Consider the following 26,679-nt stretch of genomic DNA (forward strand, 5'->3'; position numbering starts at 1 on the left):
CTATCTCTGGAGACAGCTTATCCACTGATGTCTACTATAAGCCTACTGACTCTCACAGCTATCTGGACTATCCCTCTTCTCACCTTGTCTCTCGCAAAAATGCCATCCCCTTCTCGCAATTCCTCCATCTCCGCCGCATCTGCTCTCAGGATGAGGCGTTTCATTCCAGGACGAGGGAGATGTCCTCCTTTTTTAAAGAAAGGGACTTCCCTTCCTCCACCATCAACTCTGCTCTCAAACGCATCTCCCCCATTTCACGCACATCTGCTCTCACTCCATCCTCCCGTTACCCCACTAGGAATAGGGTTCCCCTGGTCCTCACCTACCACCCCACCAGCCACTGGGTCCAACATATTATTCTCCGTAACTTCCGCCACCTCCAATAGGATCCCACCAATAAGCACATCTTTCCCTACCCCCCCCCCCGCTTTCCGCAGGGATCGCTCCCTACGCGACTCCCTTGTCCATTCATCCCCCCCATCCCTCCCCACTGATCTCCCTCCTGGCACTTATCTGTGTAAGCGGAACAAGTGCTACACATGCCCTTACACTTCCTCCCTTACCACCATTCAGGGCCCCAGACAGTCCTTCCAAGTGAGGCGACACTTCACCTGTGAGTCGGCAGGGGTAATATACTGCATCCGGTGCTCCCGATGTGGCCTCCTATATATTGGCGAGACCCGATGCAGACTGGGAGACCGCTTTGCTGAACACCTACGCTCTGTCTGCCAGAGAAAGCAGGATCTCCCAGTGGCCACACATTTTAATGCCACATCCCTTCCCATTCTGACATGTCTATCCACGGCCTCCTCTACTGTAAAGACGAAGCCACACTCAGGTTGGAGGAACAACACCTTATATTCTGTCTGGGTAGCCTCCAACCTGATGGCATGAACATCGACTTCTCTAACTTCCACTAATGCCCCACCTCCCCCTCGTACCCCATCCGTTATTTATTTTTATACACACATTCTTTCTCTCACTCTCCTTTTTCTCCCTCTGTCCCTCTGACTATACCCCCTGCCCATCCTCTGGGTTTCCCCCGCTTCTCCTTCTCCCTGGGCCTCCTGTCCCATGATCCCCTCATATCCCCTTTGCCAATCAACTGTCCAGCTCTTGGCTCCATCCCTCCCCCTCCAGTCTTCTCCTATCATTTTGGATCTCCCCTCCCCCTCCCACTTTCAAATCTCTTACTCACTCTTCCTTCAGTTAGTCCTGACGAAGGGTCTCGGCCTGAAACATCGACTGTACCTCTTCCTAGAGATGCTGCCTGGCCTGCTGCGTTCACCAGCAACTTTGATGATAGGGCTGAGGATGGTTTCAGTTTGCACACAAGCAGAGGCAGTGTGTAGTGACTGTCAGAAGGACAAGCAGATGATAGCACAAAACTGCAGTCAGTGGAATGAGTTACAGTGCAACGGGGATAAAATCAAAAGTGAATGCACACAGGATAGGAAATAAAATAGATGATTTTTTTTAGCACAGTTAAGAGATTGACAGGAATGATGTGGGCTGAAAGAAGAATATGGTTGGGAACATAACATACAAAGATACACGTTACATCAAAAGGACAGGCAGGTAGGCAGAGTGGGTGGCGTGGCTCTGTTGATAAAAAATGAAATCAAATCCTTAGTTAGAGGCAACATAGGATCAGAAGATGTAGAATCTTTGCGGATAGAGGTTGGGAACTACAAAGATAAAAAGATACAGGTGGGAGATACATACAGGCCTCGGAACAATAGCCAGGATGTGGGCTACAAATGCGTGTGAAGGGGGTAATGTTACAATAGTCATGGGGGATTTCAATATGCAGGTAGATTGGAAAACCAAGTTGATGCTTATTTTGGATCAAATGAGAGAGAACTTGTGGAATACCTATGAGATGTCTTCTTAGAGCAGCTTGTGGTTGAGCGCTCGATGTAATCAGTTATTCTTGACTGGGTATTGTGTAATGACCCAGATTTGATCAGGGAGCTTAAGGTCAAGGAACCTTAGGAACCAGACATCATAATGATAGAACTCACGCTGAAATTTGAGAGGAAGAAGTTAAGGTCAAATGTATCAGTATTAAAGTTGAGTATCCAGGGAGTGTGAAGCGCAGAATCAAATACCGCTGTGATGATTGCACGTTCTAGTACCAGTTGTCTGGTGACAATAAAGTATAAAGGGAGTTTCCAAGGCATAAGGGAAGAGCTGGCCAAAGTTGATTGTAAGGGGACAATAGCAGGGATGGCAACAAAGCGGCAATGGCTAGAATTTCTGGGAGCAATTCAGAAAGCACTGGATAAATACATCCCAAAGAAGAAAGCATCCTAAAGGCTGAATATTCTAAAGTATTCTAACTGTGACTGACAAGGGAAGTCAAAGCCAATATAAAAGCAAAAGGGAGGGTATTTAATAAAGCAAAAATTAGTGGGAAGTCAGAGGAGATGAGGCTGAGTACAGGGCTACGGTAGGAAACTTTGTCACATGGTGTAAGCAGAATTATCTGCAGCTTAATGTGAAAAAGACTAAGGAGCTGGTGGTAGACCTGAGGAGAGCTAAGGTACCGGTAACCCCTGTTTCCATCCAGGGGGTCACTGAGGACATGGTGGAGGATTACAAATACCTGGGGATACGAATTGACAATAAACTGGACTGGTCAAAGAACACTGAGACTGTCTACAAGAAGGGTCAGAGCCGCCTCTATTTCCTGAGGAGACTGAGGTCCTTTAACATCCGCCGGACGATGCTGAGGATGCTCTACGAGTCTGTGGTGGCCAGTGCTATCATGTTTGCTGTGTGTGCGGGAGCAGCAGGCTGAGGGTAGCAGACACCATCAGAATCAACAAACTCATTTGTAAGGCCAGTGATGTTGTGGGGATGGAACTGGACTCTCTGACGGTGGTGTCTGAAAAGAGGATGCTGTCTAGGTTGCATGCCACCTTGGTCAATGTCTCCCATCCACTACATAATGTACTGGGTGGGCACAGGAGTACATTCAGCCAGAGACTCATTCCATCAAGATGCAACACTGAGCGTCATAGGAAGTCATTCCTGCCTGTGGCCATCAAACTTTACAACTCCTCCCTTGGAGGGTCAGACATCCTGAGCCAATAGGCTAGTCCTGGACTTATTTCATAATTTACTGGCATAATTTACATATTACTATTTAACTATTTATGGTTCTATTACTATTTATTATTTATGGAGCAACTGTAACGAAAACCAATTTGCCCCGGGATTAATAAAGTATGACTATGACTATGATTAGGAAGCTTTTAAAAACTACTCGAAGGCAACTAAAAAGCCATACCTGTAATAAGGAAAAAGATGAAATGTGAAAGTAAGTCAAAGCGGATACCAAAAGATTTTCTCAGATATATAAAGAGTGAAAGAGAAGTGAGAGTAGATACCAGCCCACTGGAAAATGGCACTGGAGAGATAGTAATCAGGGAACGAGGAAATGGTGGATGAGCTAATTAAATATTTTGCATCAGTCTTCACTGTGGAAGACACTAGCAGTATGCCAGAAGTTCAAGAGTCTCAAGGGGTAGAAGTGAGCACCGTTGCAATTACTAGGGAGATGGGGTGAAAGGTCTGAAGGTAGATAAATCCATTAGACCATAAGACATAGGAGCAGAATTAGGCCATTTGGCCCAACGAGTCTGTTCCACCATTTAATCATGGCTGATCCTTTTTCCCCTCCCCAGCCTTCTCCATGTCACCTTGGGTGCGATATCCAATCAAGAACCTATCAAGTTCTACCTTAAATACACCCAATGACCTGGCTTCCACAGCTGCCTGTGGTAATAAGTTCCACAAATTCACCACCCTCTGGCTAAAGGTATTTCTCTGCAGATCTCCTTTAAATGAACACCCCTCTAGCCTGAGGCTGTGCCCTCTTTTCCTAGACTCCCTCATAATAGGAAACATCCTTTCCACATCTACTGTGTCTAGGCCTTTCAATATTCGAAGGGTTTCAGAGAGATCCCCCCTCATCACCTGGACAAATGAACTACATCCAAGGGTTCTGAAAGAGGTGGTTGAAGGATAGTGGAGGCATTGGTAATGATATTTCAAGAATCCCTAGATCCTAGCATGGTTGCAGAGGACTGGAAAATTGCAAGTGTCACTCTAGTCTTATAGGAGGGAAGGAGGGAGGCAGAAGAAAGTGAATTGTAGACCAGCTAGCCTGACCTCTGTGGTTGGGAAGTTGCTGGAGTTGATTGTTAAGGATGAGGTTTTGGAGTACTTGGAGGCACATGGCAAAATAGGCCAAACTCTGCATGATTTCCATAAAGGAAATTTTACCTGAAATCTATTGGAATTCTTTGAGAAAACAACGAGCCGGGTAGACAATGGAGAACTGATGTGTGTACCTGGATTTTCAGTAGGCCTTTGACAAGGTGCCGCACATGAGGTTGCTTAACAAGGTAAGAGCCCGCAGTATTACAGGAAAGATTCTACCATAGATCGAGCAATGGTAGGAGACAAAGAGTGGGAATGAAGGAAGCCTTTTCTGATTGGTTGGTGGTGACTAGTCGTATCCCGCAGGGGTCAGTTTTGGGATCGCTTGCTTTTAAGTTGTATGTCAGTGATTTGGATGATGGAATCGACGGCATTGTGGCCAACTTTGGGATGATACGAAGAAAGTCGGAGAGGCAGGTAGTTTTGAGGAAGCAGGGAGGCTGCAGAGGACTTAGACAGATTAGAATGGGCAAAGAAGTTCCAGATGGAATACAGTATCGGGAAGTGTATGGTTTATGTACTTCGGTAGAAGGAATAAAATTGTAGACTATTTCCTAAAAGGAGAGAAAATTCAAAAATCGGACATGTAATGTGACGTGGGAGTCCTTGTGCAGGATTCCCTAAAGGTTAACTTGCAGGTTAAGTCAGTGGTGAGGAAGGCAGATGCAATGTTAGCATTCATTTTGAGAGGATTAGAACACAAAAATAAGAATATAATGCTGGAGCTTTTTAAGGCAATAGGAAGGCTTCACTTGCAGTATTGTGAGCAGTTTGGAGTCTGTTATCTAAGAAAGGATATACTTACATTAGAGAGGGTTGAAATGAGGTTTACAAAAATGATTCCAGGAATAAAAGGTTTATCATATAGGTAACGTTTGATGGCTCTGGGCCTGTACTCTCTGGAGTTTAGAAGAATAAGGTGGGGTATCTCATTGAAACCTATTGAAAGTTGGAAGGTCTAGATAGGGTCGATGACTCTATGACCAGAGTGCACAACCTCAGAATGAAAGGGCATTCATTTAGAATGGAGATTAGGAGGAAATTCTTTAGCCAAAGAGTTGCCACAGGTGGCTGTGGAGGCCAGGTTATTGGGTGTATTTAAGGCAGAGGTTGATAGATTCTTGATAAATCAGGGCATAGAAGTTTATGTTGAAAAGGCAGGAGAATGGATCAGCCATGATCAAGTGGTGGAGTAGACCCAATGGGACAAATGGCCTAATTCTGCTCCTTTGTCTTATGGTCTTATGGTTTTAACACAGTTTCAAAGTGTGACAAGCATACGTGGTGGTTAAAAAAAGGTTAATTTACAGATTTTAACAATGGCATTGTTTAGTTGATTTGCTTCTTAATGACAAAAATGATGAAAATTGGAGGGTTGATGCTCAGTTTTTCAAACTAACTGAAGCATGAACTGCCCTACACCCTTCCACTTAGTACGCCGCTAATAATCCAAGGGGTTTTTGAACAATTAGGATTAAAAGCATGTGCCTATCTCTCCCCTCCACAACCTGTGTCCCTCTGTGGATTCTGCTGGTGGGTGTGAGCAATGATCCATCGAGACAGCAGCAGCCAGGTCAGTGCTCCCATGACCGGATCTGAGGCTCAGCAGGAGAGTGTGAAGTCAGGTGGAGCAAAGGTGACAGGAGACTCGATGGTTCGAGGACAGACAGGAGGTTCTGTGGCTGCGAAAGAGACACCAGGATGGTGTGTTGCCTCCGGGGTACTAGGCCCAGGGATGTCCCAGAGTGGCTGCAGAACATTAGAATATTCTCCGGTGGGGGAGGGTTGCTGAGCAGGCAGAGGTCATAGTGCATATTGGCACCAATGACTCAGGTAGAATGGGGGAAGGACTCCTGTGTAGTGAATATAGGGAGTTAGGAAGTAGGATGAAAAGCAGGACCTCAAAGACAGTATTCTCTGGGATACTGTTGGTGCCACATGCTAGTCAGGGCAGAAAGATAGAACCAGATGAAAGGGTGGCTGAGGAACTGAGGCAGGGGGCAGGACTAATGCAGGTATCTAATCAGCCAATCATTTAGCAGCAACTCAATGTATAAAAGCATGCAGACATGGTCAAGAAGTTCAGTTGTTGTTCAGACCCAACGTCAGAATGGGGAAGAAGTGTGATCCAAGTGACTTGGACTGTGTAATGACTGTTGGTGCCAGATGAGGTGGTTTGAATATCTCAGAAACTGCTGACCTCCTGGGATTTTCATGGGCAACAGCCCTCTAGAGTTTACAGAACAAGGTGAGATAAGCAAACAAAAAAAAAATCCAGTGAGTAGCAGTTCTGTGAGCAAAAACACCTTGCTAACGAGACAGGTCAGAGGAAAATGGCCAGATTTGTTCAAGCTGACAGGAAAATGACAGTGTGTTGCCTTTAAGGCATTTATTTGACTTTGTTGGGCCTACGCTTTAAATGATTTGTTTGTAACTATTTTCTAGTTAAAGGTTGATCATTCTGTTACAGTATAACAAAGGTAAATTCATCGTCTATGGTATATCGCGGCATGTGATGACATCACCTCCGGTTTCGCCGCATCTTATGTGCAACCTCTGGTTCGGAGAGGGTGTGAAGGTGGGCGCCATGTGCGCAGCACGATCATGAAGAGCTCCGTTTCTACCCACAAAGAAACATTATAGAAGCAACGCTGTAAGTTCCTATGAACGTATTTGAAGTAAAAATATTAACACGGTTTCTGTTAAGGAAGCGACGGTTTGGGTGGAGCGCGTGTCAGCTTTTCAATTTCAAACACGGGGTGGGCTCGGGCCCGGCAGCGGTTTGACAGGACCCCCCTCGCTCGCTACTCGGGGCGACTGGAGACACTCGCTAAAAGAAGAGAGCGCACGTGGTCTCCAGAATGAAACAGACACTGTATATGTTTGTATTTTTTTATCAACAATTTTCACCAAACGACGTTAATGTGGAAGAGTGAACAGTAAATGGTTAACCTTACTACGACTCTGTCTTCATTGGCTCCGGTTTAACTTGGCGTTTAGTCAGAGTTTCAACACACTGCACGAGAACACTACAGACAGTAACTCAAGTAACTAGCCAAATAACTCAAATAACAATGGCGTGCCGAAGAACATCTCTGAACAGACAACACATCGAACCTCAAAGTGGCTGGGACACAGCAGCAGCAGACCACGAATATACACTCAGTGGCTACTTTATTAGGTACAGGAGTGTATAGACGCATTTATCAAGTCTCGACAGGCACATAGTCTGTTACTCACAGCACCCCTGTTAGTGATGAAATAAGCAGTCTTGCTTTTGAAAAATGTATTACATGAAATGAGCTTAATCTAGATTGGATCTTGCTCATTGAATTTAATTGACTTTATTACTTACATCCTTCATATACAAGAGGCATAAAAATCTTTACGTTATGTCTCTGTCTAAATGTGCAATGTGCAATTTATAATAACTTATAATAAATAGTCAAAATAACATAGAAATACATTTGTGTCCGCATGAATTCATCCATCTGATGGCCTGGTAGAAGAAACTGTCCCTGTTGGGCCTGGCTTTTATACTGCAGTACTGTTTTCCGGATGGTAGCAGCAGGAACAGTTTGTAGTTGAGGTGACTGACGTCCTCAATGATCCTTTGGGCCCTTTTTACACACCCGTCTTTGTAAATGTCCTGAATAGTGGGAAGTTCAACTCTACAGATGCACTGGACTGTCTACACCACTCTCTGCAGAGTCCTGCGGTTGAGGGAAGTACAGTTCCCATCCCAGGCAGTGATGCAGCCAGTCAGGATGATCTCAATTATGCCCCTGTAGAAAGTTCTTAGGATTTGGGGGCCCATACCGAACTTCTTCAACTGTCTGAGGTGAAAGAGGTGCTGCTGTGCTTTTTTCACCACACAGCCGATATGTACAGACCACGTGAGATCCTCAGTGATGTGTATGCCGAGGAACTTAAAGCTGTTCACCCTCTCAAACCCAGATCCATTGACACATACTTCACCTATCCTGCCAATTAAATCGCACTCCACCTCCAGAAATTCCTTCTAAGATTAATACTATAAATTCTGGCAGAGCTAGAATATGCCAACATCAGAAAGCTTCAGCAAAGTTCTTAAAAATTTGATTTGCTTTAATAGACTGTACAAGCTCAGTTCCTAAAGATAAGGTTGGGGCCTAACTAGAGTTTTATCAGGCTGCAACATGACTTCCCAACTCTTAAACTCAATTCCTCAAACATGCCATATGTCTTCTTTGCCACCCTAACAGCCTGTGCAGCCACTTTCAGGCAGATATCGATGGAGATTCCAAGATCCCTCTGTATATCAACACTGTTAAGGGTCTTGACGTTAACACTATACTGTCCCTTTTCTTTTGATCTCACAAAATGGAACATCTGATCTATATCCCACTGGATCCTTTAACAGTCTTCCATACTATCCACAATGCCACCAATCTTCATAATGACTGCAAGTTTACTAATCCATCCATCTACATTTCCAGTTAGCAACCGTCAGAATGGACTGCACAATCAGATGTTCAAAAGCTAAGGTCACCTCGGTGGGAGGAGAAGATGGCAGCACGCCGTGCGTGCGCGCCCTCCGGTGAAAAATGATGTTGTATCTGTTAAATAGGGGCCGTGGACAATTCTGATTTGATGGAGAATGGATGTGAAAGCACAGAGGAACATCTGGAGAAATTTCTGAAACGCCCGTCCGCTGCTGTCGTTACTGTGTGGTCGGGAATCTTTCGGAGGGTAGGCCTCAAAATCCCCGGCCTTGCCTGCTTTTGGCGACCGAGAAGGAGGTCGAATCGTTCAGCAGAGATGCCGCTCAGTACTCGGTGTCGGAGAGCTGATCAGAGCTCAAAGTATTCAGATGACTCAGAGTCAGATTGTGGTCGGCATGGCAGGGAGAGTTTTTCTTCCTTCTCCTGTCTGCGTGAGATGTGGGACATTTGAGAAACTTTGAACTTTACTGTGCTCATGGACTTTCTTCATCAAGTTATGGTATTGTTACACTGTTTGTAACTATATGTATAATTATGTGGGTTTGTCAGTTTTTTCAGTCTTGGTTTGTCCTGTGTTTTGTGATATCACACTGGAGGAAATAATGTATCATTTCTTAATGCATGCATTACTAAATGACAATAAAGGGGACTATGTGTCTTCATAATCTAAATAACATATTGTGTCAATTTTAAGGAATTTGAAGTAATATCGAGTCTTTTCTGAAGTAGTCAACTCACCAGTTATAAATGTGTATGATCCATGGGGGTCATCTTTAACCAGCGGAAAGAATGCCTTCCAGGATGTGAAAGTGCTCAGCACCAGTGTGTTCAGAACCTAGAGCGTACAATACCTGCGTTAGATGGCATGGCAACATATTCTGGCTGCTGCACAGTCCGTGGTACACGTTCTGACTTAAAAATGCATGACATAAATTAGAGAAGAATTTTTTCCATTAAGTTTATTAAGGATGGAGGTGGGGGAGGACAGAAAAACTTAAACCGCTCTCTGGAACGTGAGGGGGAGGAGATGGTTATAATTAAAATAGAATGATGAAATGGCAAACATTGAAAGGGCTAAATCTGCTCAGAAAGCTATTGGCTATTGACATTAGTCCATTCAGCTGAGGCCAGAGTTGAGGGAATACTTTGGGGATAATCCACTGGGCCAAATCTGCCAGGACAGAAAACAGGACCAAAAGGAAGCTCTGCCAGACAAGGATACTTCGTGATGTTGAGGCTTTGCAGACCGAGTGATATCAGAGCACTCCAGGAAGCACCATAAGGAAACTTAGCCTTCCCTCTCCCAATCAGGGCTCCATTCAAGAAGCACTTGCTTAAACACTGGGATTATAACTCTTGCAGTGTCTTGATGCTCAGTTTTAAAGGTTGACCAGTCAGCAACATATTAAAGGTGGCTGAACAATGATAAATCAGTTGATCGTGCACACGGGCCACTTGACTGTAATTCTTTCTCCAAGATAAAATCAAGGCTCCCGTTCAATGTGAGCCCTTTCTTTAGGTTGCTCAGCAATGAAAAGGCAATTCTGGAAGAAAGTTGCAAACTAGAATTGGATGTCATATCTACAGTTCAGTGACAATTCATCGAAATATAAGGAGAGTAAATAAAGCATAGATCATCATTCATTTTCATCATTTTACACGGAGCAAAATTATTACGAGGACAAAGAAGTGAGACTGAGGTAGATGATAAAATATTATATTAGACAGAGGAGACCATCCAGCCCATCATCTATGTCAAGCCACAGCATAGCACTTCTATCAGTATAATTCCCATTTCCTCTCTGGCCCTGCGACTTTTGCTCACAAATTTTTTTGTTCTTTTAGTCGCAGAGCTACTCTTAGGTGTAACAATGTGACTGATATATATATATATAAAATCCCCTGGGTTATATAAGAATTTTTTTTTTTTTTTAACTATCCACAATTTGATTTCTCCACAAGTTAGAAACATCTGCTTCCTGTAGTAACCTATATTATACCACTAATTGATTTTGTAGAATTATCAACCTTACACTACCTATAAGTAATGTATATATACGGCATCTAGTCATTAATAGATACCATAAAATATTAATAACGTTACTAGCTTGTAAAGTGTGTTAATCAGGTAAGGGTGAATTTGCAAAGAGCCAGATTTGCATAAATCAGGTCATTTGTAACCCAGGGTGACCCAATACACAAAACTCAAACATTGCACAAACATGAAATAAACAAAAGTTCATGTTTAATATTTTGAAAACCATGGGACTTTTCCCCATTCTTCCTAGGAAATGAGTCACAAACTTTAAGAGCCAGTCCTTTTTAAATACACCTCATTCAGCAAGGTTAAGAAAGTATTCCTCGTGAGAACAGAGCATAAGAAGTGAAATTCATATGAATGAATTGATTCCACTTTTATTACAAGAGTGTCAAGAAATGTTTAAAAATCTCTGGGTGATTAGGAAAGGTAATTAAGTTTCTTACCCATTAAACTGCTATTTCCAAAAATCCAGCTACAATTACAAGGGAAAATTGATGCATTATCTGATTTTTCAGTTATGACAGATCTGCTTAACAACAAAGGCAAGCGTAGTCAAGCAGCCCTGCAGCCTTATGTGGAAATGGTTGCAAACATGCATATTATAAAAATGGCATGTGTTCAATATGTAGCTTCAAAAGCGTTTTGTTATTAAATAAGGGTACTGCTGACATCAAGCCATCTGCAGAACTGTACAGGTCCATAAAGTCAAAAGGTAATGTACTTTAACTATTTCATATAATACTGTAAAAAAAAAGTCTACAGTCACGACTCTATGACCAAACATTACATCACTCGGTACTGGGTAGATTGAATGATAATTTAATGTAATCACAAGCAGTCAATAGCTTAAGATTGCAAAGCGCAGTGCTGTTCAAAGGTCTAGAGTTTGGAGTTATAATTCTGCCACTTACCCTATTCAGCTCTTCCAGTGTTTGAGTGTGAGGAGGGCCACCCTGCCACCAGCTGAACCCCAGGGATGACACAATATCTGTCACTTTCTCAACAGCCTGCAGGACTGCATTTTTAGCGGCTTCTGCACCCTCTTCTGAACCTGGAACCGTTTCAGGCAGTTGATTAAAACTACCACAGTACAGTGATGCATATAACGACTTGCCACACTAACCACCCACAACCTCTAGGCATGTCTGAAATGTGTCAGGGTGAGTATTACACCAGGTCTCGTTTCCGAAGTTGGAATTTAGAAACCAGACCTCTCTAAATCTCCTCTGAGCATCCTAGCAGGTCAAAGGACAGTATGTTCTTGTTTATATTGACAACAGAATTTTGTTTCCAACATAAAAGCTGTATGTATTTTTTTTGTATTGAGATTACAAGGCTCAGAAACCGGCCTTGCAAATGAGTCTCCTCCCATTCCCTTCAATTACATGCGCATATCAAACAAGAATTAAAGCTAATCCATTTTTAGACTTCTATAGAGCTCTTTGACATCTCGATTATGCTTATTTATGCCCATTTTTCTGTTTCCCATTAATGTGAAAAAGAATACTTTGAATTTGTGAAAAGGATACATTACCTACGTCTCCAACTAGTGTAAAAAGCCTGGATCTTGCAGCAGTTGAGACAAAGTTTTTTAGTTTCTCTAAACGATCTGCATCTCTGGATATTACTGCCACACGGAAGCCTGAAAAAACATTGAAATAAAAAGAATTCAACATAAGCCACAAAAACCTAGGGTTTTTTTTTGGCTTTTTAGAAGGCGAATGAGTTAAAATGAGTAGGCTCAGTTTTACATTTCACATTTAACATATGATGGTGCCTGATGGTGCCCTGGACAACATCCATTCCAAAACTGCTTAGCTAGTCAATGCCATTTTGAGAGACTCTGCTGTATGTAAATAGCTTGTTGCACTTGTTCACCTTATTATACTGGTATTTATTCCAAAATTAATTTACATGAAGGAGCAAAAAAAAACAAACATCTGGAGGAATTCAGTAGGTCAGTCGGCATCTGTGAAGGGAAATGGACAGCTTCAGGATGAGACTCTTCGCCCGAACTGAAAGATGAAGAGGAGGCTCTCCGTATAAAGTGGTGAGAGAAGGAGGTGGCACCAGAGTTGGCAAGCAATAGGTGAATCCAGGAGATGAGAGGGTGAAAGACAGATGAGGTGGAAGTAGTGACAGAGGCTGACATGAGTTAAGGCAACAAAAGGCTGCAGATGAAGGAATAAGATGCAATTACATAAAAGATTCTCTGATGCTCTAAGCATGTAGAAGGTATTGCATAAGCATGTTTCTTTGTACACACAGGAGGGAAACAGTTAAGCTAGAATGGTTAAGAAAATACTACTAAGGCAACCTATGATGATGAACAAATATGTGATCACTGCACAGAACCAGAAAAGTCAAACTGAATTACCATTAATAAATGATTTAGATATTAGTAATAAATGAATTACTGTGCAACTGTAACAGCAGTGTTTCATTCCAGCTAATGAAGAAATTTTAGATGATTAGAATAATATTTGTTACTGATGTCACATAGCTTGGATTCAATCCACAAGATATCGCCAGCACTGTTGAAAGAGCTCAGAAGTAAACCTGATTGAATAGTATCAATCTTCATCCTCAGTGCTTGGGTGTTCAGATGGAACCTGCAGTTATACAGACAGATTGATTTGCAATTGAACAAATTAGTTGGATTCTACTATTTCTGAATGATACTCTCTATTGGATGCATCATCATGGCCAAGCTATTCCAAGCCTCAGCGACAAAATATTGTTTTACATTACACAAATGGTCTTGAGATGCAATTCCAATTGATTTTCAAAACAGAAAGAAAATAACTTTAGTTTCACCATCACAATACTGTACTGAAGACAGAAATCCCACCTCTCTAGGAAGTGCCGGGAGTCTCCCGCATATTAATACTGGCTCCCTGATGCCCACAAATTATATAAAATGAACTGGAAATCAATTTTTTTGAGAGCGAGCGAGCGAGAGAGACCACGAGAGCGAGAGAGAGCGAGCGCGTGAGTGACCATGAGAGAGGGAGAGAGAGAGAGAGAGAGCAAGCGCGAGAGAGCACGCGCGTCATGGCAGAGTGTTCCAAAAAAAAAGAAAATATAAAACGTACGTCACCCCAGACTACACTAAAGTGTACCCCTGCCTAACACGGGTCAAAAATAATGACAGTGTTGCTCGCTGCACTGTTTGCAACAGTGACTTTTCTATTGCCCATGGTGGGTTAAGACTGTAAAAGACATGTTGAGGTGAGTTTAACAGGTGTCATTCATTCATTCGCATAGCTAATGTTATTTAAACTAGCTGGCTAGCTGCTCAGGAGCTGCTCTATTGCAGACATCCCACCTCTCCCGGAAGTTCTGGGAGTCTCCCGCAAATTGATGGTGCTACCTCCCTGAAATGAGTTTTGCAGGGTGGGATGTCTGTGAAGAAGTTCTGAAAAACTTCACAAATAGTGTTGATATGATTGTTGTGCAGGGTAACATAACAACCAGTCTGTAAACTGGAAGATCCCACAAAAATCAATTAAAATAAAATACATGTTAATATCTATTTTCTGCTCTTGGTTAAGAAAGGAATATTGTCCAGGAAATACAGTACTGCGCAAAAGTTTTAGGCACATATACTGTACATGGCTAGGGCTTTTGTGCAGTATGGGTATCCATGAATTTGGAGTGGAGAGCAAGTTTGTAAATCTGGCAGGAACAAAGAATATTGGGAATGGCAAGGGTGGAGTGCTGCAGGAAAGGTTTGGGACAGGTAGCAGAAAAGGAGTACCAGGATAGAGAATGGTGCAGGTGCAGACACACCCAGCCCTGAGACACCATGCAAGGTTATTTGATTCCAAACAATTAGTTTATTGATCATTGCAGAATGTCCCTCTGGCGCCTCCTGCTCTCTCCCCTCTCCCTTCCCCTTTTCCAACCAGGAATCCCTTCTCCCTACCCACTTCCCACTCTCAGTCCACAATAGAACCCATAGCAGAATCAAGTTTGTCATCACTCACATATGTCAGGATTTTTTTTTGTGGCATGAGTACAGTGCAATGCATGAGATTACTACAGTACTGTGTAAAATTCTCATGCACCCTAGCTATATATATGTGCCTAGGACCTTCGCACAGCATTGTAAACACTGATCATCTTATAAAACTGCAAATTAATCTCTTAGTTCTGCTGAATGAACAAACACAATCCAAAAGGTAAGGAGCAAGATTTTCTTTCATGGTATTTGTGTAAAGGCTTCTCTACGTAGGCCCGATGATGCTGGTCCTAGAATTACACTGCAAGTTAATAAATATTTTGAATGAATGTGCCTATGGAAAATGCCCTTATTGTCAAAGGTATGATGTAATCATTTTAAATGCATTATAACCTCTGCCTTACAAACATCAAACTCAATTTGCAAATGCCACTCCAGTCTTGCGTGAGAAGAATAAAACTTCCACCAAAACACAGGGATAATATTTCAAGAGTTCATACCTTTAATGCAACATGAAATTAACTTTGGCATTTTTTTGTCTGAATCTTTAGAAGTTTTTAATCTCAAAATAACATGCAATGACTTGTAGTTAAAGTCAGGGAAAACAAAGCTGGTCCTGTCAATAAAAGCTTTTGGATAGTTCGGGTGAGTTGGTTAATAACTACAGTCAAGATTTGACTAGGACCCGAGTTTGAGGTGCTGATCATTGCTCTGACCATCAGTGGGAATACCGCAATTTATTAAGCCACTCTTAGTTACCATCACAGATCTCCCTGGGACTGTATACCAGATAATATTAATTATTATGCAAAATTGTGAGACATAAGGGAAGAGGGTTCACTAATGCAATTTCTTTAAACAAATTAAGTACTTCACTGTTAACAAACGATGTTAATCAAATAAAACTCTTGTGCATAGTAAGTATTTCCCAGGGTTTATTCGTCAAATATAGACAACAGCAACATCACACAGATTATCAAGGTAACAAAGGTGTTCCGTGCTGAATCACAGGAGCAACAAAATTTAGCAATGAAGGTGTTAAGAATAAAGTGCTTGGAAAAGGATTTAGGTTTTTTGGTGCATCTCCAAAAGGAGACAGAAAAGGATCTAAACCTTGACAGGTGAAGGTGGGGCTTATAAAGTGGATTAATTAAATTCAGGTCTAGCAAAGAGTACAGCATTGAAGGAGAGTAGATAGCTGAGGCTTATAGTACTTAATACAGAGGGACGAGGCCACTTAAGGATTAAAAGCAAGAGTGCGAATGTTAAAATCAATGTGTTGTTATACTGGGAGTCAACATATGTCTCTGAGCCAGAACGTAGTTATGCTTGCATTAGGGCACTGGAGATCCATGAGTCACCCAGAGAGATGAGTCCAAATCATAAACACAAAATAATCTGCAGATGCTGGGGTCAAAGCAACACTCACAACACGTTAGAGGAACTCAGCGGGTCGGGCAGCATCCGTGGAAAAGATCGGTCGACGTTTCGGGCCAGAACCCTTCGTCAGGACTGTAGGGGGAAGGGGCAGAGGCCCTATAAAGAAGGTGGGGGGAGGGTGGGAAGGAGAAGGCTGGTAGGTTCCAGGTGAAAAACTAGTAAGGGGAAAGATAAAGGGGTGGGGGAGGGGAGGTAGGGAGGTGATAGGCAGGAAAGGTGAAGAAGGAATAGGGGAAAACACAATGGGTAGTAGAAGGAGGCGGAACCATGAGGGAGGTGATAGGTAGCTGGGGGAGGGGGCAGAGTGACATAGGGATAGGGTAAGGGAGGGGGAGGGAAATACCGGAAGTTGGAGAATTCTTTGTTCATATCAAGGGGCTGGAGACTACCTAGACGGTATACAAGGTGTTGCTCCTCCATCCTGAGTTTAGCCTCATCATGGCAGTAGAGGAGGACATATCTGAATGGGAGTGGGAAGCAGAGCTGAAGTGGATGGCTACTGGGAGATCCTGTCTGTTTTGGCGGACGGAGCAGAGGTGCTCGACGAAGTGGTCCCCCAATCTGTGTCAGGTTTCACCGATGTACAGGAGGCTGCACCAGGAGCACCGGATGCAATAGATGACCCCAACAGACTCACAAGTGAAGTGTTGCCTCACTTGGAAGGACTGCTTGGGGCCCTGAATGGTGGCAAGAGAGGAGTGTAGGGACAGGTGTAGCACTTGCGCTTACAGGGATAAGTGCCAGGTGGGAGATCCGTGGGGAGGGACATGTAGACCAGGGAGTCACGGAGGGACCAATCCCTGCAGAAAGCGGAGAGGGGTGGAGAGGGAAGGATGTGCTTAGTGGTGGGGTCCTGTGGAAGGTGGCGGAAGTTGCGGAGCATAATGTGCTGGATCCGGAGGCTGGTGGGGTGGTAGGTGAGGACAAGGGGAACTCTGTCCATGTTGTGGTGGCGGGAGGATGGGGTGAGAGCCAAAGTGCAGGAAATGGAGGAAATGCGGGTGAGGGCATCATTGATGACAGCAGAAGGGAAACCACGACCCTTAAAGAAAGAGGACATTTGAGATGTCCTGCAACGGAAAACCTCATCGTCGGAGCAGATGCGGCAAAGACTGAGGAACTGGGAATAGGGAATAGCATTTTTGCATGTGACGGGGTGGGAAGAGGTATAGTTGAGGTAGTTATGAGAGTCAGTGGGCTTGTAGAAGATGTCAGTGGACAGTCTTTCTCCAGAGATGGAGACCGAGAGATCAAGAAAGGGGAGAAGTGTCCGAGATAGACCAAGCAAATTTGAGGGCTGGGTGGAAGTTAGAAGTAAAGTCGATGAAATTGACGAGCTCAGCATGGGTGCAGGAAGCAGCACAATGCAGTCGTCAATGTAGCGAAGGAAAGTTGGGGAGCGGTACCAGAATAGGTTTGGAGCACAAACTGTTCCACATAACCAACGAAGAGGCAGGCATAGCTAAGGCCCTTTCAGGTAGAGAATTCCAATGGTCCACAACCCTTTAAATAAATAAATTCCTCTCATGAGAAGTTTTTAGTTGCCTCCCACTTTACTGAGTCATCATAATTAACAAAGTGAAACAGTTTTAATTATCTTATCCATAATTATCAAATTTGGTTGTGCAAGAGTGACTGCGTACTCAGCTGTAACACTTTGGTTTAATACTTAAAGATTTATTGCACTCTTCCCAAAGAAGGTTTATGCACTAGTAATATTAACAGTTCTATTTAAAATAAAAACAAAAATATTGAAGGAAATCAAAGTTGATGTTTTATATTTTATTTTGTAACCCTTGATTTGAGTTCCTGAATCATCCCTGTTATGCTTAGTTAATACTCAGAACAGTGAGGCAAATTGAGATACAATAGACAAAAAATTGCAAGAGTTCCAGTATCTTTTGTTTGCTTAGTGATGAGGAGATCAACTTAACTTGGAGTAATACTGAGAATGTAAGAACATCAACCATGCATGGGAGAAAATGATGTGAAAAGCCATCAAGGTTATGATATATGTGCATCTGGTTTCTGTCCTCACCCAACCAGTTCCTTAATCATATGGCACCGGCTTTTCCCGCAGCTATTGGATTGGTTGATGTTTAAAAATGAAAGGTGTGTTGTTGTAAATGCTATATTTACATAGTTCAACCCATGTCGATTTTTAAAACCAAATAACAAACTGCTTGCAAGCACAGCAAGTGCACGTCAGCTTTGGTTTGCCTTCTAGCTATTCATTAAACTACCATAGCAACAGGCAGGACCTTCCCCACTCAAATTTATAGGTGTGTATTCAAGGCTTTATATTTTTATGTTGGACCTACCAGTAAAATGGAAAGAAAATCTCATTTGAATAGTGAAACACCAACAAGGAACAATACCACAGGCTGAAACTAATACAGTTATGTTTAAAGATGTTGGGTCAGCAAATCAATATATTGCCAGAATGGTAACCTAGTGTCTTGTATTAATAATTCAGAGACACAGGTGTAAATTTCATCAAGCCAGATGTGAAATTTAAATAATTTATTTAAATATGGGGAGAGACAAGCCAGATCTGATGGTAATAATGGCCAGCAAGAAGCTATTAAACTTTAAATGGTAGCGGGAGAGTCTAAGACCAGAGGGCACAACCTCAGAAAAGAAGGACATCCTTTTAGAATGGAGATTAGGAGGAATTTCATCAGCCAAAGGGCAATGATACCATGGAATCCATTGCTGCAGATCGCTACAGAGGCCTTCATTAGTAATATTTAAAACAGAGGTTGATGGGTTCTTGATTACTAAGGGTTACATGGAAAAGTCAGGAGAATGGGGTTGAGAAGGAAAATAAATCAGCCATGGTGGAATGGCAGAGCAGATGCAGTAGATGGACAGGCCTAATTCTGCTCCTAAATCTTTTGATCTCATGGTCTTCTGGCCCTTTGGAGAAATAAACCAATCTGGGTCTAAGTTTCCAATGTGGTTGAACCTGTGTAACCTTCTGTAGTGGCTGAACAACAGGTCTTCATAGGGGCAATAAGAGTTTTGTTAATGTCAACCTCACTGTGTGATTTAAAGAATAAAACAAAGTTAAATGCTATCTATCACCGCGCTCAATTTTTTCTATTATGTACATTTCGCAGAGATATTTATTTTGCAATTTCTACAATGGATTTTTTTAAGTTGGAATGAACAACAAGCAAAAAAAAAACATTTTCCAGTCAATCTCTGTGACTCATAACCACATGAGATTCTGCAGATGCTGGAAATCCGGAGTACCGCACTCAACGTGCCGGAATAACTCAACACGTCAGGCAGCATCTACGGAAAGCAACAAGGAGTCGACGTTTGTGGCCGAAAGATGCTAGCTACACCTGACCTGCTGAACTCCTCCTTCATTTTGAGTGTCTTATTCTCAGCGGCTGTTCGAATCGTAATGATTGCGTAGATTAAATCATAAAGCGCATGCATTTCCAGACAGTATTCTTATTCTTGGACGATAGATGGGAGTCGAGCAACCAAAATCACGTAATTGTCTTTTTTTTTTGCAAAGCAGCTGGTGAATCGAATCTGGAAATTTTCGTTGGGTTTATGTATCGTTTGCAACTCAGCAAAACACATCCATCGTTAAACAATAGTCCAAACACTTCATGAAAGATTGACACAATTATTAAGAAGCTGGTAAGGTGAGAAGGGAAGCTGTTGTAATTTGTAAATTTTAAAAAATCAACATCACAAAAAAAACGTTTCCCTGACTTTTTGGTTCTTGGGTTGTCTCACTGCGATTAACGCTGAATTCGCTCCCATAGAAAACAGTGGTACAGCAATTACTACGCTCAATTGAGGGGAGTATCAGGACCCCAATTCAATTAAGTTTCCCATCGGGGGTTGGAACTGGATTTTGTTCTTTTGCCTTTTTTTAAGCTAAAGATCACTATTTGGAGATCTTGACCAACCTGTTGTATAATTCTAGTCATTACTTTCACTTTGGATTCTACCCAAATTCGAGCCATCCTGAAGTAATGCTATGGGTGAGTAGCGATGGAGTGGGGAGACCAATTATGACACGTCTTAACTTTAAAGCGGATAACTACAGCGGAAATTGGCTGAAATAATACTAGAGATAGCAGGAATGTCCGCAGTTTAGAGACCGTTTCCTTGATGCAGAAGTTCAGAGGAGATTCCATGTAAACGCGATGAAACCGGTTTCATCGGCAGGAGGCTGGAAGCTGGCTGCTGGCCAAAGATCACAGGCACAAGGACCAAGGAATAATTTTCTTTTCCAGCGAGCTGTCCGGGTTTGAGGTGGATTCTCAAAACAGAAGAATTCCGCAAAGGATTTGGGCACATACTGGAAACTGACGCACAGGGAGGCGAGTGGGCAAAGAAATTCATTGTGCCCTCAGTTGGCTTTAAAATGTGACAGAAGGGGGCTTGCCATTCCACAGCCGCTCCCACACATCATTTCACTCAGGATGCGGATCCCCTTGCGCACGACATACCTGCAGGGATGTGGGTACAAAGCAAGGCAGTGATCATCACCTCGCTTAAATAACTGGCAAACGCCAGATACCCGGTAGCATTTTTCTCTGCCCGATATCCTCCGGACAGGTTACTTGTTTATTTCATCACTGCTTGTCACATGACATTTTCAGTAGGCTGGAAAGTTAGTGTAAACGTCCTTACAGAAAAAAAAGTCCTGATAAAGGGACGGGGAAGTGGAACTGAATAAACAGTGAACAAGGTGTGAAATGAAATACACCTCTCGCTCTACCTTCTTCCGGCAGGCAGTTATAGCGTAATATTTGTCACCTACCTTTCTCCAGCAGAACTTTGACGATGCCTGAGCCGACAATGCCGGCTCCCCCAAGCACGAGTACGGTGCGATCAGCTGCAGCCATCCTAGTTACAGACAGCAGAATCGGAGGCGGTTTCAAAGAAAAGGGGGATGAATTTGACAGAACCGCAAATGAGGAGTGAAGACTCTTCTTATACCGGCCTGCGAGAGTACCCGCCCCGTGGGTTCAAAACTCCACCCTTCTCTCCCCACGCATTCACTCGTTAGCACACAGCATACTGTCTTTTGATACAACAGTGGTTTTTACGAGGCATTTAGGCAGACACGTGTACACGAAAGGAGGGGAAGAATATGGATTCTGTGCTGACAGATGGAATTATTTGGTTAGGCATCATCGCTAGCACGGATGTTGTGGGCCGAGTGGCCAGGCCTGCTGTTGTATTGTTCTAGTTGTTTACATAGGATTCAATGCACCATGGACCAGCATCCCTCAATGCTAACTCCTACATCAAACCCTCAGTAATGTGTAGATACATTTATATTAATGTTGATCATTTCTGGCATTTATACAGTTCAAGCAGATGGTGGAAATCAAGATAATCAGAATCAGGTTTATTATCACCGGCATGTGCCGTGAAATTTGTTAACTACTCAGCATCCGTTCAATGCAATACATTATATAGAAGAAGAGAAAAATAATAATAATAGTAAATTAAATCAATTACAGTATATATATATTGAATAGATTAAAAATCATGCAAAAAAAACAAATAATATGTATTAAAAAGTGAGGTAGTGTTCACGGGTTCAATGTCCATTTAGGAATCGGATGGCAGAGGGGAAGAAGCTGTTCCTGAATCGCTGAGTGTGTGCCTTCAGGCTTCTGTATCTCTGACCTGATGGTAACAGTGAGAAAAGGGCATGACCTGGGTGCTGGGGGTCCTTAATAATGGACACTGCCTTTCCGAGAATGGATAAGAATGGAAACTGCTGGAAATAACTGTGGCGAGATCTTTCTGAAGAACGACCTTTTATCAAATCCTTTCCAATGGCCAGTGAGGTGATTTTTGAGGAGGAAGGCAAAGATGGAAACAGATCCAGTGAGGGGGTTCAGTTGAAAGCTGATGTGAGAGTCTGTTTGTTTGTTTAACAGGCACTTCCGGCCAAAGGAGCCCGCGCAGCCCAATTACACCCATGTAACCAATGAATTTACGAACCCTATACCTTCGGAATGTGGGAGCAAACCAGAGCACCCCGAGGAGACCCATGCAGTCACAGGGAAAACATACAAACTCCTCGCACTCGGCAGCGGAACTGAACCGGGGTCACTGGCGTTTGTCAGAGCATTGCGCTAACTGCTCCACACCCGTTTTATGACTGTCGTTTCTTGCGATGGCCAGTGATTGAACTCTGGGGAACACAGAGCTCCTAGAGGACTCCAGGTCCTGAGAGAGGAAGGGAGGGACCAGGAAGGGTTTGAAAATCAGCATGGGAATTGTAATGTGTTCAGGACATTTGAAATCTTTGAAAATCAAATGAAAACATTTTGGAATTACTACTCTGCTATTTTTCCAAATGGAATAATTGGGAGAATGCAAATACCTCAGTACATATTGGATGAGGGGTGAAGGATCTCCTTCCAAATCATACACTATCCTGCAAATAAATATTGAAGTAAAGTTGTAAAGCATAGAAACAAGCCCTTCGGCCCATCTTCCTAAACTCCTGCTCTGAATGTAGTTTCATTTGCACAATTTGTCTTCTTTTGCACACTCACTCACTGTCAGTCTTTGTTTATGTATAGCTTTCATAAATTATATTGTATTTGTCTATTTTCCAGTAAATGCCTGGAAGAAAATGAACCTCAACGTAACATATATTCACTTTGACTTTGAACTGTCATGTGTGTCCATACTAATGCCACTTGCCTGCATTAATTCCACAGCCCTCCCTCTCCTGTGCATTTGTACCTGTTCAAATGGCTCCTAACTGCTGTTACTGTTCCTGCCTCCTCTGGCATCGCTTTTCCAAATGCCAACTATAGGAATAATTTGCTGTCATTGCAGGCTCGAAATCCCGACAGCACCGGGGCAGTACATTGACCACAAGCACTGGAGTGGCTGAGAAAGGTGACTCACTTCAGCCTTCTCAAGAGCAACTGGGGATCCGCAACAGTGTTGGTTTTGCTGGCAACGACTTCTTCTCGTAAGTGAATAACTATGATGAAAATCACACCTCAGGGAGTTACTGATTGAAGATGCTGAGCTCAGAGAATTCTGAGTGACAAGTCAGAATCCTTAGTCAGAGCTTAGATCTGAAGATTGTTCTAGCATGCAAATGCTGGTTGCCTCCTTTGTACAAGATGAAGAAAGTAGATATATCCCATCATTCCCAATCTCCAGCACCTCCCTCTCCAGACAAGCAGCTTTTTAAAAGAAACATTTCAGAATTTCCATTTCAAGGCAACCTGGTCATTATTAATGGTTATTCCCAGTTTTTAACAACTAGGACACCATGTCTTTCTAAATAAAAGGGATATCATACAAGGAATATTTGATAGCTCTGGGTCTGTACTCACTGGAATTTAGAAGGATGGGGGGAGGTCTCATTGAAACCTTTCGAATGTCGAAAGGTCTAGACAAAGTAGATGTGGAAAGGATGTGGGGGAGTCTAGGGCAGACATCCCACCTCTCCCGGAAGTTTCGGGAGTCTCCTGCATATCGATAGCGGCTCTCTGACACCCGCAAATTATATACAATATCCCGGAAATTGATTTTTTTGAGAGCAAGCAAAGGGGGGGGTGGGGAGAGAGAGACAGAGAGAGCGAGTGACAGATGTAACGAGAGAGTGACAGAGAGAACATCCTGATTGGTCTCCCTTTGTGCTAAGTAGACCTATAAGTTTTCTCTGTGGGCAGGCTTTACAGTCAACCTCTCTCTCTCTCTCTTTCATTGTCCATCAGAAAATATAAAACATACTTCACCCCAGACTACACTAAAGTGTACCCCTGCCTAATAGGGGTCAAAAATAATGACAGTGTTGCTCGCTGCACTGTTTGCAACAATGACTTTTCTATTGCCCATGGTGGGTTAAATGACTGTAAAAGACATGTTGAGGTGAGTTTAGTAGGGCAAGAGGGCACAGCCTCAAGATGGAGGGACGTCCATTTAAAACAGATGTGGAGACATTTCTTTAGCAAGAGGATGGTGAATTTGTGGAATTTATTACCACAGGCAGCTGTGGAGGCCAGGTTGTTGGCTAAGGCAAAGTTACCCAACATTTAAGGCAAGGTTGATCAGTTCTTGATTGGACACAGAAGGCTGGGGAGTGGGGCTGAGAAAGGGGAAAAAACATCAGCCAAGATTGAATGGCGGAGCGGACTCGATGGGCCAAATGACCCAATTCTGCTCCTAGGTTATATGGTCTAAATACAGGAAAATTCAAATAATCCGCAACTTAACTGTGCAGAAATCCCAGTGGTTTGGCATCTAATTCGCTGGATGCTTACTCACCTACTCATTTTCACATCCCTTTATATACTGGGCCTCCCTTTATACACTCAAGCCCAAGTTCCTGCACACTTATTAACACATTGGAGCCCTGGTTCGCACTCCTTTTAACTTCCTGGTTCAGAAGGATCTCTGCCCAAAACATGGACTGTACTTTTTTCCAAGAGTTCCTCCAGCATTTCATGTGTGTCACTTGGATTTCCAGCATCTACAGATGTTCTCTGGTCCCTGGTTCCAAGCTCACTTTTACACACTGGGGCCTTGGTTTGTGCACTTCTCTTTAAACTCACCAGGGCCCGGTTCCTGTGTTTCTTTTAAACATAGCCAGGCCTCTCTCTAGGCTTATTACATTTTCCACCCCAAAAAAACTATGGTCATATTGCTGCACAGCATCTCAAAAAAAGTCAATTAAGATCTGGTACTGATACAGAGTTTCAATCCAAAAACATCAACAATTCCTTTCCTTCCACTGAAACTGCACGATGAAATGAGTTCTTCTGCCAGATTGTTTGTTGCTCCAGATTCCAGCAACTTCAATCTCTTGTGTCTCCACCTGAACGTGTTGTAGTATTAATTGGAACAATATCCAAGAGTCTTAAAAATCCATCAGTCTGGCATCACCAAAATCCTGAGTGGAAACACAAGTGATTCTGCAGATGCCGGAGATATTGAGCAACTCACAAACTGTCAATGTTTTAATAATGTGAGTTGTCAGGGCAGTTCAAAAGCAACCGGCGATATTTGCGCACTCTTTGAAGGATAGCTCTATCTCACATAACAACTGTTCCCTCAGGCTGAACTCCCAGATTTCACAAGTAAACTAATCTTTGATGTGTGAGTATTTCTAATTTGTGAACATGGAAATAATTATCTGCTAACAACTTTAGATCCATTAAGAAGATGTGAAAAAGTAATCAAGCACAGGTAACAATGTGCTTGAAGTAAAAACTATTACCTGCCCATCACCTCCCCTTGGTGCTCCTCCCCCTTTCCTTTCTCCTTTGGTCTTTTGTCCTCTCCAATCAGATTCCCCTTTCTCCAGCCCTTTATTTCTTCCACCAAACAACTTCCCAGCTTTTCACTTCACCCCCCCCCCAACCCCTCTCCCGGTTTCACCTATCACTTGCCACCTTGTACTTCCTCCTCCTATTCCCCTATCGTATTCTGACTTCTTCCCCGTAATCTTCCAGTCCTGATGATGGGTCTTGGCCAAAAACATCGACTGTTCATTCCCATCCATAGAGGCCTCCTGACCTGCTGAGTTCCTCCAGCACATTGTGTGTATTGCCCCACTTTGAGGGTATTAGTTTATGATTCAGTTCTCTCCCTTTCTAAATAAATAAAGGCATCCATTAGTCTTGCGAGACCATGGACCTGTGCCTGGAAAGTCTTCACTCTCCAGGGCGCAAGCCTGGGCAGGGTTGTATGGAAGACCAGCATTTACCCATGCTGCAAGTCTCCCCTCTCCACGAGGCCAATGTTGTCCAAGGGAAGGGCATTAGGACCCATACAGCTTGGCACCAGTGTCGTCGCAGAGCAATGTGTGATTAAGTGCCTTGCTCAAGGACACAACACGTTCCCTCGGCTGGGGCTTGAACTCACAACCTTCAGATAGCTAGTCCAATGCCTTAACCACTTGGCCACGTGTGCACTCCCTTTCTAACCAGTCAGAAACAATAACATCTATACTTTCATAAACACAGGAGAGTCTGCAGATGCTGGAAATCCCAAGCAACATGCATAATGCTGGAAGAACTCAGCAGGCCAGGCAGCATCTATAGACAGTCGACTTTTCAAGCTGAGACCCTTCTTCAGGACTGAAATAGAAGGGGGAAGATGCCAGAATAGAAAGGCAAGGGTGGGGGGGAAGGAGGATAGCCGGGAGGTGATAGATGAAGCCAAATGAGTGGGGAAGGTTAAGGGCTGGAGAAGAAAGAATCTGATAGGAGAGGACAGTGGAAGAAGGAGAGGACCCAGGGGGAGGTGAAAGGCAAGTGAGAAGAGGTAAAAGGCCAGAGTGGGGACTAGGAGAAGATGGAAGGGAGAAGGAAAAGAAAATTTTACCAGAAAGAGAAATCACTATTCATGCCATTAGTTTGGAGGACACCCAGAAGAAATATAAGGTGTTGATCCTCCACCCAGGGAAATAGGTCTAAGGGGCACAAGAGGAGGCCATGGACCAACATACTAGAATGGGAATGGGAATCAAAATTAAAAGCTTTGGCCACTGGGAA

General features: G+C 43.2%; 1 protein-coding gene across 1 annotated transcript in view; it reads right to left on the reverse strand.

The window, feature by feature from the left end:
• LOC140210306 (uncharacterized) overlaps window positions 1-21,140 on the reverse strand; it is a 32,978-nt gene extending 11,838 nt beyond the window's left edge. Inside the window, exons 1-4 of the mRNA XM_072279184.1 lie at window positions 20,955-21,140; window positions 12,290-12,397; window positions 11,667-11,806; window positions 9,453-9,549 (exon numbers count right to left, since the gene is read on the reverse strand). Coding sequence (XP_072135285.1) covers window positions 9,453-9,549; window positions 11,667-11,806; window positions 12,290-12,397; window positions 20,955-21,039 — 430 coding nt within the window. The 5' untranslated portion in view covers window positions 21,040-21,140. The remainder of the gene's footprint in view (window positions 1-9,452; window positions 9,550-11,666; window positions 11,807-12,289; window positions 12,398-20,954) is intronic.
• Between the last annotated feature and the right edge of the window lie 5,539 nt (window positions 21,141-26,679).

Source organism: Mobula birostris, chromosome 15, assembly GCF_030028105.1.
Source record: "Mobula birostris isolate sMobBir1 chromosome 15, sMobBir1.hap1, whole genome shotgun sequence".
In the NCBI taxonomy this organism is placed as follows: domain Eukaryota; kingdom Metazoa; phylum Chordata; class Chondrichthyes; order Myliobatiformes; family Myliobatidae; genus Mobula; species Mobula birostris.